This window comes from Scomber japonicus, chromosome 22 (assembly GCF_027409825.1).
Source record: "Scomber japonicus isolate fScoJap1 chromosome 22, fScoJap1.pri, whole genome shotgun sequence".
Taxonomy (NCBI): domain Eukaryota; kingdom Metazoa; phylum Chordata; class Actinopteri; order Scombriformes; family Scombridae; genus Scomber; species Scomber japonicus.
Window position 1 is genome coordinate 22,242,504 of NC_070599.1, and position 12,017 is coordinate 22,254,520.

Genomic DNA, 12,017 nt, shown 5'->3' on the forward strand with positions numbered 1-12,017 from the left:
GGTTTTCAAAATAAAAGCACCAATTCTATTGTTATGGTTTTCTTAATAATAAAAGGTAACTATCTGGTCGTTTAGTATGTAGTATGTAGTATATAAGTATGTAGTATGTAGTATAGAAGTATGTAGTATGTAAGTATGTACTATAGAAGTATGTAGTATAGAAGTATGTAGTATGTAGTATAGAAGTATGTAGTATAGAAGTATGTAGTATGTAGTATAGAAGTATGTAGTATAGAAGTATGTAGTATGTAGTATAGAAGTATGTAGTATAGAAGTATGTAGTATAGAAGTGTGTAGTATGTAGTATGTAGTATAGAAGTATGTACTATAGAAGTATGTAGTATAGAAGTATGTAGTATGTAGTATAGAAGTATGTAGTATGTAGTATAGAAGTATGTAGTATGTACTATAGAAGTGTGTAGTATGGAAGTATGTAGTATAGAAGTATGTAGTATAGAAGTATGTAGTATGTAGTATAGAAGTATGTAGTATGTAGTATAGAAGTATGTAGTATGTAGTATGTAGTATAGAAGTATGAAGTATAGTAGTATGTAGTATAGAAGAATGTAGTATAGAAGTATGTAGTATGGAAGTATGTAGTATAGAAGTATGTAGTATAGAAGTATGTAGTATAGAAGTATGTAGTATGTAGTATAGAAGTATGTAGTATGTAGTAAAGAAGTATGTAGTATGTAGTATAGAAGTATGTAGTATGTAGTATAGAAGTATGTAGTATGTAATATAGAAGTATGTAGTAAAGAAGTATGTAGTATGTAGTATAGAAGTATGTAGTATAGAAGTATGTAGTATAGTAGTATGTAGTATAGAAGTATGTAGTATAGAAGTATGTAGTATAGTAGTATGTAGTATAGAAGTATGTAGTATGTAGTATAGAAGTATGAAGTATGTAGTATAGAAGTATGTAGTATGTAGTATAGAAGTATGTAGTATGTAGTATAGAAGTATGTAGTATGTAGTATAGAAGTATGTAGTATAGAAGTATGTAGTATGTAGTTTCGAACACAGCCATAGTCTGTAGTCCGGCTCCGTCTTCTGGAAGAATCCGGTCTTCCAGATTTTAGGAGCTGCTGCTGTTTCGGGGCAGATGTTGCTCATTCTGAAGGGAACACCATCAGGAATCAAATGGAGCATTTCAGACCACTCTGTCTTTGTCTGTGTCACTCAACCGGAGAGAGAGAGAGAGAGAGAGAGAGAGAGAGAGGGAGAGAGAGAGAGAGAGAGAGAGAGAAAGAGAGAGTAGAGGCTCACTGGTCTGTGAATGATTTGCATAATTACAAGTTCTGGCTTGTAGAGATGTCTTCATGTGTGCTGAGTGATTAATCATGTCAGTTTGTTTGAAATTTAGCAGGTTTCATGTTGCTTTGATGATTTTATATCTCATATATTGATTCAATTCTCCAAACACGTAACTTAAATAAAAATCACATGAGTGGAGAACAGAGGGGGGAAAAAGTATCAGAAGCAGATTAGCAGCAGTATCACTAAACGGTCATATAAATGTCTCTTTAATAGCTTTTCTTTTGGTTTATTGTCCTTTTAGTCCAACTCTGTTTTTCACTAAATCCACATCTCTGTTTTATCTGTCTAACTCTATTTTAGCTTAATTTACTGTCATGATTAACACTTTTAATCATATTTAAATCTCTTTATAGTTCACTAAGTTTTTGCTTTTATGTCCCGTCTTGATGCATTTTTTGAATTGCTTTGTTGTTGAAATGTGCTTTGCAATTAAATATGCTTCGTCTTGCATGCGGTGAATGAAATATTAGTCATATATTATTCATTTAGTTGGGGTTTTTTAATGCACTAAAGCACAAAGGTTCCACACTGTTGAGGTTGTGCACTAAATTTAAAATATAATTTAGTATTTCTTTGCATGCTTTTTGTTTCCCACCTGAGTTTTTGCTCTTTTCTCGCTGTAGCAAATCAATTCCCCACTAGGCCCTAAATCAAATCAACACAGCTCTTCTGTTATTAAAGCAAATTTAAAATACACTACTAAATATCAAGCAAGAGAAGTTGTCAGTGAGTGTTTTCCCTCCAGAAAAAAAAAGGTGGGGAGGAGGAGGGGGGGGTTGTTTAAATGTTTTAAAGTCTGTCATCTGGAGTGGTCCAAACGCCAGATCTACTGAAAACCAGATTCTCGTCTCCTCTGGGTCGATTTAGCCTAATTTATTCATAAAGGACAAACAAAGCCTGTTTGAGAAAAGAAAAATCACCAAAAGTGTCGTTGGGGGGAACCTCCATCTCCATCAATTCATCCCAAAATAAAAAAAACCCCTCCTCTATCCCTCCTCCCCCAAAGTCCTGCTTAAAAAAAGAACAAGTCCCCTCCGCTTTTCAGCATTCATCTCAATAGTCTGCGGGTGGAGGACGTCATTACGCGCCAACAACATGCGTCCGCGATGGTCAAGTGCCACGTGCTAAGTCCCTCTTCCGTTAAGCAGATAAAAGGTGGCATCTGTCTTTATTGTGCGAGTAAATCCCCTCCGCCATTGACCGCAGACACTTCACATGTTGATGAGGAAGACGTATAGTATAGACGGAGGCCCCCTTGTTGCTTTGTTCCCTCAAGGGGGGGGGGTTGGGGTTGGGGGGGGGTTGAGAGGACGTTATGCAAATCAAACAAACCGTTTGTGATTTCCATTTTATACCCACTATACCCCTAAAAGACCCTAAAAAAGACTTAAGTCCCACCACGCACTAGAAACCCACTAAAAGATTTAAGGAGTCTGACACCTTCTCACATCTAAAGACGAGGCATCATTTTCCTGGGTCGCTACTTTCAACTGTTTTTAGGATTGTTCCCCTCAAGATGCTTCTGGTGGAAGTTGAAGGAAAGCAGACTCAACCTCACAGAAAAATATGGAGGGAAAGAAGGAAGAAAGGAAGGAAATAAGAAGGGAAGGAAGGAAAGACAGGCAAAAGGAAGGAGGGAAGAAAGGTAGGAAGGACAGACAGTGAAGGACGGACAGACATACAGAAGGAAGGAAGGAAGGGAGAACAGAAGGAAGGAAGGTAGGAAGGACAGACGGGAGGAAGGAAGAAATGAAGGAAGGGAGGACAGATGGAAGGAAGGAAGGAAGGACAGAAGGAAGGAAGGGAGAACAGAAGGAAGAAAGGTAGGAAAGACAGATGTAAGGAAGGACAGAAGGAAGAACAGAAGGAAGAAAAGGGAGGAAGGACAGATGGAAGGAAGGAAAAGAACACAGGATGGCAAGTGGGCCGGATCGCACCCCTCGGTGGGCCGTATCTGACCCGCGGGCCGCATGTTTGACACCCCTGGTTTAGATGGTCGTCAGAAACAGAAAAAGATTCTCCTTTTAAGAACTTGTGAGCACTCGTGTGTTCATGACGGTTGGTAGCGTAAAGATTTAAGAGTCTGACACCTTCTCACATCTAAACAATGAGTTGTAATAACTAAACTGTTTTTTAGGATTGTTCCTTTCCTCTTTTCCTTCCTCCCTTCCTTCCTCCCTCCTTTCCTCTTTTCCTTCCTCCCTTCCTTCTTTCCTCCCTTCCACCCTCCTTTCCTTCATCCCTTCCTTCTTTCCTCCCTCCTATCTTCCTTCCATCCATCCTTCCTTCCTTCTTCCTCCCTCCCCTCCTTCCTTTCCTCGAGGACAAGAATGAGTTGTAATGAGTTTTTTTCCTGGGTCACTACTTTCAACACTATAACTAAACTGTTTTTTAGGATTGTTCCCCTCAAGATGCTTCTGGTGGAGATTGAGAAGGAAGAACTATTGAACACTGAAAGAAGCAGAAACAGAAACAGACCACAACGTCTTCATGTTTACTATCTAACCAGTTTGCTACTTCCTGTTTCGGTGCTGGAGAGATCCATGACTTCACCTTCCTGTCGTCCTCCCGGGTCAAACTGTTTGGACTGTTCTTTCTTTCCCACCTTCCTTCCTTCCTTTTCTCTTTCTTTCCTCCCTCCTACCTTCCTTGCTTCCTTCTTTCCTCCCTCCTACCTGCCTTCTTTCCTCCATCCTTCCTCCGTTCCTCCTTCCTTCTTTCCTCCATCCTTCCTCCGTTCCTCCTACTTTTCTTTCCTCCGTCCTTCCTTCTTTCCTCCCTCCTACCTTCCTTCTTTCCTCCTCCCTTCCTCCTACCTTCCTTCTTTCCTTCCTCCCTCCCTCCTACCTTCCTTCCTTCCTTCATCCATCCATCCTTCCTTCCTCCGTTCCTCCCGTCCTTTCCTTTCTTCTTCCTCCCTTCCTCCTTCCCTTCTTCCCTCCTCCCTTCCTTCCTTCATTCCTCCTTCCCTTCCTTCCTTTCCTCGAGGACACCAGGAGGGTTAAAACATCTGATGATATTAATTATGTGTGATTTCATTGGAAAGCTAAGCGTGAAACAGACTGACTTAAAGTTTGGCTCGGACTGAGTTTTATGATCATCTCAACGCCAAATAACCGAGATGGCAGAAGCGCAAACGCAACTCAAGCAAAACTCATCATTTTATTCATCTGCAACCATAAAAATCACTCGAGACGTCTTTGGTGAAACTGCCAGCAGGCTCAGTCGCAATAAGAATTGGTTCATTTAGCATTTAAAAAAAAAAAAAAAAAGGTGATGAAACTTTTAATATCTACTTTGCTGCTTCTTGTTCGGTGCTGGAGAGATCGCAGCTAGTGATTGCCTGATTGCCGCCACAATATTCACATCATTGAACTTCACTGTTTGTTTGAGCCAAGACTAAAAAACATCTGATGATATTAAACATGTGTGATTTTATCGGAAAGTTAAGGGTGAAAAATGCTGACTTGAGACAGTTCGGACTGTTTTATGACCGAACGAACAACTCTACCAACACTCATTATTTTATTACGATATTGGAGATTCAATGCAACCATGAAATCACTTGAAATGGTGTTTGGTGTGAGGTCGGCTTCAGCAGGGAAATAATCATTATGCTTTACATCATCAGGATTTTTGGGGCCGATCATCGATTAGAGAGTTTAAATAAACCAATCACCGATCCGATCACGTCTTCTTTGTCCACGCTCCGTTTCTTAAACTTGGCTTCTCCTCCTCGTGTTCCCTATCCAGGTTCATTTGTGGTGTTGAAACATTTTGCAGATGCTTCCCCACGAGGTTCTTTAGTGTTGCACAGATTGTTAAATAGCTTGTGTTTTATCTGTCTGCCCACAACACCCACACGTTTGTTTGAATCCAACAGCTCATGATTCAAGATTCAAAAAACTTTATTGTCCGTCAGATCGTGACAGGGCTCAAAACTAACTGTCTGATTCAAACAAACATGTCGGTGGTGTGGAACTTCTTCAGAGTAAATGAGACAGATAAAACACAAGCCATCTGTAATCTATCCTTCCTTCCCTCCTTCCATCTTTCTTCCTCCTTTCCTTCCTTCCTAACCTCCTTCCCTCCTCTCTTCCTTCCTTCCTTCCTTCCTTCCTTGCTTTGATAAAACACAAGCCATCTGCAATCTATGCAACGGGAGCATCTGCAAAAAGTCTCAACATGACGACATTGATCGGATCGACGAATTAAGACATTACAGCCGATCTCGCAAATTACATAAAATGCTAAATATCGGCCGATCAGATTGGCGTAAAGCCTAGTAAATATTTTGTGCCAGCAGGTTCAGTCACTACAAGAAGTGGTTCATTTTGGAAAATCTGGAGCGTAAAAAAAGGCGGGAAACTGCTCGAAAAGCTGAAGAAACCTTTAATAACTGGATCCAACCTGATATTTTCTCAAAGCAGATACAATCTACACTGTTTTTGGAGATCCTCCTAAATCTAAACAGGCTCTACAACACTCATGCAAATGTATGTTTCATCTGGCAAACCCTTTATTAACCAACAGGAACCAGAGCAGGAGGAAGGAACGAGCCTTTTGGGGTTATCTAAACTAATCAACCGCTGGGTCAACTGATACTCTATTCAAAGCATAAGCCGAGCTGTGGAGTGGCCTGAGGGCTTATTTGCATAAAAGACGTTGGGGAAACGTTTTTTTTTTTTTTGTTGGTTGGTTGTTTTGTTTTTCCACGCAGCAGTAAAGGTGTGTTCAATGCAAGCTAGAACAGGAAGAAATCTAGTAATTCATGACAAGGAATCACTTGTACGGCCAAATTTGTCAACTTGGAACACTTTGTGGTTAACCTGTTGATTTTAATGAACTAACTGAACATCAAAAAGAGAATAAAGCCCCTTTTTTACATGAGGTTTAATACAACTGATAGATCATATAAGGATAACAAAAGGCCCTGGACTGAACTCTTTGAACGACCTTACAACTCATCGCTTTCTGATTGAGCAAAAAAAAAAAAAAAACAACCATTCGATCCAAAACCTTACTCCATAGATTCCAACGCTGCCTTTCCATGTTCGTATCGGAAAAAAACAAATGTGCAAGTGTCCAGAGGAAGAAAACCCGTGCGCCAAAAAAACAAATTACAGCTCAATACTGGCAGGGAAGGTCCGTCTGCGCCATAATGTGGAAGATCGTTTTTCCTTTACAGAGCACGTTACATCACACGGCTGGTTTATGTGGGGATTTTAAAATGCCAGAAAAACTCCATAATCTCGTCCCTGGGTGAGTTGAATTCCATGCTTTAACAGAGTGGACAAATGTTATGTAACACTAACTGTGCTGTACATGAAGAGTGAGGCCAGTTGTTCCCCAAAAACAGTCGATGATACTTTTATTCAATGAGGAACTTGAAATCTTTACATACTTTTCTAACCAATCAGATGGGACAGAAACAGTATTATTACCCAGTGGGATTAAACAGAAAGTAGACTAAAACCTGCTCAATCGTACAAGAAACAGCCCATTTTTTTTAAATATATAGGCTTCCAATCTTCATTTTTGTTACAATAATGAAAAATGAACATTAGAAATCAGATAATGTTGAGATTTGAGGTAGTTTTCACTCATATGAGCGGCTATTTCTGGTGTTTTATCACTCTGATGGATTAAAAATTGGAAATTGGTCAAATTGACCCCGTCTGTTTTGACTGTTCCTTCTTTCCTCCCTGCCTCACTTCCTTCTTTCTTTCCTCCATACCCATTTCTTCCTTCCTTCTGTCCTTCCCTCCCTCCTTCCTTATGTCCTCCCTTCCTCCCTCCTATCCTTTCCTTCCTCCCTCCCTCCTATCCTTATTTATTCCTCCCTTCCTCCTTCCTACCCACCTTCCACCCTTCCTTCCTTCCCTCCTTCCTTCCTTTCCTCCCTCTCTCCCTCCTTTTCCCCGGCCTTCCTCCCTTCCTTCCTTGACCCTCGGGCCAACAGGAGGGTTAAAGTTAATATTTTGAGTGCATGGAAACAGTATAGTATGGAGACATGCAGCACTATGGAAACCTCGATGGTTTCACTCAAAATGGTCCAAAACTTGAGACACTTCTTGCCCTCAATAATCGCCATCTTGGCTCCGTAGCAGAAGAGGAGGGACCGCTTTTCAAACAGGAAGTGGTGGCCAAGGACTTTGTAACTACAGTGAACATCACCATATTATACAAATATAAATTCTACACTAAGCACCACTATACTGTTGTCACATATAAGCCATCAGCAGGTATATTGGGTTAATTTAACAGTCTGTAATGATTTAGTACCACGAACAATAACACTAGCTTGCTAACTAGCTAATTTCTGCTAAGTGTGCAACGGCTGTGTTTGATTTGAGACAAAACAAACCTGTCGAAATGTGCACACCACACAAGTACATAATGTGCACAGTGTCCTAACAGAAGTATGAGATTTGAGACTCAGCATGTGACATAATCATGTTGGTCCAGTGTTTTAAAGCGAGAGAGACTGATGACATGGGAAAGTTTTGGTATTAGAAAACACGCACAAACAACAAATCATTGGCGACAGAGCTCCGTCGCTTTTGATGCTTTTTTGATACTTTTTCAGTTTTACTTGGCTACATTTCCAACCGTAAACAACTAAAAAGACCCCGAAAAAAAGGGGTTTTGCACGGGTCACGACGGAACCTGATCTCGCCTTTTGCTTTTTGTGAAAATGCAATCCAGGGATTCCAGCGGTGCCCTGAATCCTCTCGAGGGGCCTCAGAGTTTTTCTAATTTGACTCCGTGGAGAAAAGAAAACTACATAAACACACACAAGTCTCTCACGTTTCTCATGTTTACAGCCGCTGCACGGTACCGCGTTAAAACCCCACCGCCCCACTCCACTCCACACCCTTAACCCTCCCTCCCCAAGTTTATGAGATACAATTTCAATCGTCTCTCCTTTTCCGAACTCGTAAACGGTGTAATGAGTTTCATTTGCTTCGGCTACATTGGGCTCAAACCGCCGAGGTGACCGCAGCAGTGTTCATAAAGATCACAGGGAATCCTCTCTCTCTTACACACACACACACACACACACACACACACACACACACTCGCTCAGTTCACTTCTGTTCAGCACATGCCAGCCAGCTCTTGAGTGGTGACTCCTACATTTGGTGTGAATTTCCAGGCCATTAATTTAAGGAACATCACCTCTAAGGGAAACTGCCAGACATTTGTGGTTCCTCTTTCAAACGCTCTCCATTAAAGCCTCTATTAACTGGCCCACACTGCATAAATCAAAGCTTAAAAACACTGCAAAAAAAAAAAGGGACACATGACAACAACATGGTTCTCCTGTCTTTTATTTCGGCAAACGCCCCGTGGTATGTACATCAAAACATCCCAACTGTGTGTGTTTAAAAAAAAAAAAAATCATTCTGGGTAACAAAAAAAAACATGAAAAAGAAAGAAAAAACTAAACACTACATACATGACTTCTTTTAAATTCTTCAAATCTCTCTCTCTTCTGGAGTCAATTTTAAGATATCTAATGATGAATCTGCGGACACATATATACACACACTGAAAAACATTTTGCTTTGTTACTTAGCTTTAAAAGTGTTTTTTTTCTTCTGGTCAGCAGCTTATTTAAAAGATACAAGGCAGGATATTATTTTAGTTTTTATGTTGTTTTTTAAATTTTCAAGAAAAATAAAAGATGAATGTGATTTTTTAAAGGAGCTGTAAGCGATATCGTCATAGTCTCCGCTACATGAACGTACAGCTGCATGAACGATGGAGAGCAACTAATCCTTAAGGCTTTCTCTCCTTGAGCTTCGGGTTTAATGCTTTAAAAACCGGCTGTCACGAACCGCTGATGGTCAGTACCGGTGCCTGAAACACTAACCTGTCTCTCCTAAAATTGTTCTTCTTCACAGACCGGTATAGGAGAAGAGGAGTAAAAGCGGGTTGAAAACAGTTAAAGTCATTCAACAGAGAGGACTGGACTCACATTAAAGACCTAACACTCCATATCAGTGATGGCTGTTGGAATGTAAAGATATTTAACGCTAATATTAACCAAAACGTATCGCTTGCAGCTCCTATGATGCCTGAAAATGATTTTAGTTAGCTTCATTATTCCGAAACCCCAATAGTCCCAATCACTTCCTGTTGGATGGAAACCCCAATAGTCCCAATCACTTCCTGTTGGATGGAAAGCCCAATAGTCCCAATCACTTCCTGTTGGATGCAAACCCCAATAGTCCCAATCACTTCCTGTTGGATGGAAAGCCCAATAGTCCCAATCACTTCCTATTGGATGGAAACCCCAATCGTCCCAATCACTTCCTGTTGGATGGAAAGCCCAATAGTCCCAATCACTTCCTGTTGGATGGAAAGCCCAATAGTCCCAATCACTTCCCATTGGATGGAAAGCCCAATAGTCCCAATCACTTCCTATCGTATGGAAAGCCCAATAGTCCCAATCACTTCCTATTGGATGGAAACCCCAATAGTCCCAATCACTTCCTATTGGATGGAAACCCCAATAGTCCAAAAGCCCTTTATCCTCAAAACAAAAGCTCACCACTCTGAAGGCCTGGTCCTCCAAAACTGAGCTCTCCTGGAGTTTTTCCCTCCTTAATATCTTTGTTTATTATGAAGTATAAATGCAAAGATGTTGTGTTTTAGTGCATATTAACTGGTAGTGGTATGGTAGTATCAATTCAGCACTATGGACGGGATCGGCATTACTGAACACCAACAACTCCAGACTGTGTATTGTTGGAGAAAATGGGCGTTTGTCTTCAGGATAATGGACCGCCGGACTAAAGGACTTTAGATTCAATGGGACATTTTTTGGAACAATTGGGGTTTCGGCATAATGGGCCTTTCAGACCAATGGGCATTCCCCCTACAAGTGAGATAGTTTGAAGACTTTACTTAAGCTCCACTAACTAGCGTTTCTGGAGATCTCAGAGTGGAGAGTAAGTAAGTGGTATCAAAAGTAGAGTTTAATGCTGCTTGTTGGTTTGGTTGTCAATGTCAATAAACAACACGTACATCAGCTTGGAGTTTCATTAGAGTGGTGGTTCTCAAATTTGATCACATCAAGGACCACAGTTGACCCCTATTTGATAAGATTTCGTCCCCATCTGTGAAGAATCTGTTAAAACCGACAAAAAAAAAAAAAAAAGAAGGCAATTGTTTCCTATACCTTTACAGAACATCTGGGAACATTATGGCTCCTTTTAAAGGAAGCTAGAGTGGATATTATGTTTGTTTATTTCTGTAAGAGAATAACCAGATATACTGCACATTGGGTTCTTATACATTTTCCATTTTGGTGTTCTACTTTTCCCACAGATTCCCACGAATTCATTCAATGTTTCAAGTGATAAACCGGAGTAGAAGTGGAAGTACTTCAAGCGGTAGCCATATTTGACCCCTAATAAAAAGCCAGATTGTTGTGGGATTGCTATTTCTATGTAAAAAAACCTTCTTAATGTTCATGTAATCATTTTGTGTGTCTATGGGGAGAAAAAAAAAAAAACCCACACACACATACGCACACATACACACACAACATTTTAACTTTCCCTGCATTTTTTCCGTTTAAAATAACAAACTCTATCCAGATGTTTAATTTGCAGATTTTTGCCCAGGGGTCACAACAATGTGGCGGAGCAAATAAGACTTCTAAAAATCTGTAACCAGCTATTTTCCAAACTTTTCCAGACTGTTTATTTGTAAACTTTCCAAGTGTATTCTCGAGACTTGTGCAATTCATTTCACATACTTCTTGAGACTAGTATATATATGTATGTATAACGAGGCATTTTTTGGGAACCTTGCTGAAGGGGAGTTTCAGTGACATTTTTTTTTTTTTTTGTCTGTTTTAGTGCTTATCTTGCTCTCAAGAGGGTGAAATCACAGCAGCAGCACCACCACGGTGAAAAGTGAAACCTGACACCTGAAAAAGTCTGTTTTTTCGTTTAAGTTGAAAAACGTCCCGACTGATAGGATGCACACACACAAACGCATCCTCTGATAAAATACCGAACGCACCGACTGTAAAAACCTGCCGCAATTCTGTTACATACACACACTGAACTGAACACACACTCTCTCATTCACACATAACTTTTCACTAAAAAAAACAACAAAGGATTAAAAACAGTGAACATTGTACAGCAACCACATCACCCCCCCGCCCCCCCCCCCCCCTCCACCCCTCTCTCCGCTTGTTAAACTCTTTTCCCCTGGAAACACTCAGCTAATGTTTTCCAAAACCCTCTCTCTCTCTTTCTCTCTCGTTTTCTTTTTTTTTTTTCCTCCCTTCATCCCACACTCGTTCGCTCCGTGCCTCGGGGCCGAAGGGGTCCGCTCCATATTGTCTTCATTAAAGCCGCCGAGCGTCGACCAGGTTTGGAAACATGGTGTATGTGTGGCTATGTGTGAGTGTGTGTGGAGGAGGCTGAGGCTGCCGGCTCCTAAACCACATTCTTTAAATTCCCTGTAAACAAGAGAGAGAGAGAGAAATGAGAGGAGGGTTGGTGGTGGTGGTGGTGGCGGAGGAGGAGGAGGAGGGGGGGGGTGTTGGGGGGTTCATGGGTGAACACACACATACATCCAAACACACACAAACAAGGGGAGGACTGACAAGGAAAAGGGTCAAAATCATCACATCAAGTGGGATACAAAAACGAGGCTAAATACACATA

The 12,017-nt window shown here is 40.7% G+C and overlaps 1 protein-coding gene across 1 annotated transcript in view; it reads right to left on the minus strand.

Moving 5' to 3' along the window:
* Positions 1–11,574: 11,574 nt before the first annotated feature.
* Positions 11,575–12,017, minus strand: part of hdac8 (histone deacetylase 8) — a 46,594-nt gene continuing 46,151 nt past the window's right edge. Inside the window, exon 11 of the mRNA XM_053343790.1 lies at positions 11,575–11,809. Within this exon, the coding sequence (XP_053199765.1) occupies positions 11,787–11,809 (23 nt within the window). The 3' untranslated portion in view covers positions 11,575–11,786. The remainder of the gene's footprint in view (positions 11,810–12,017) is intronic.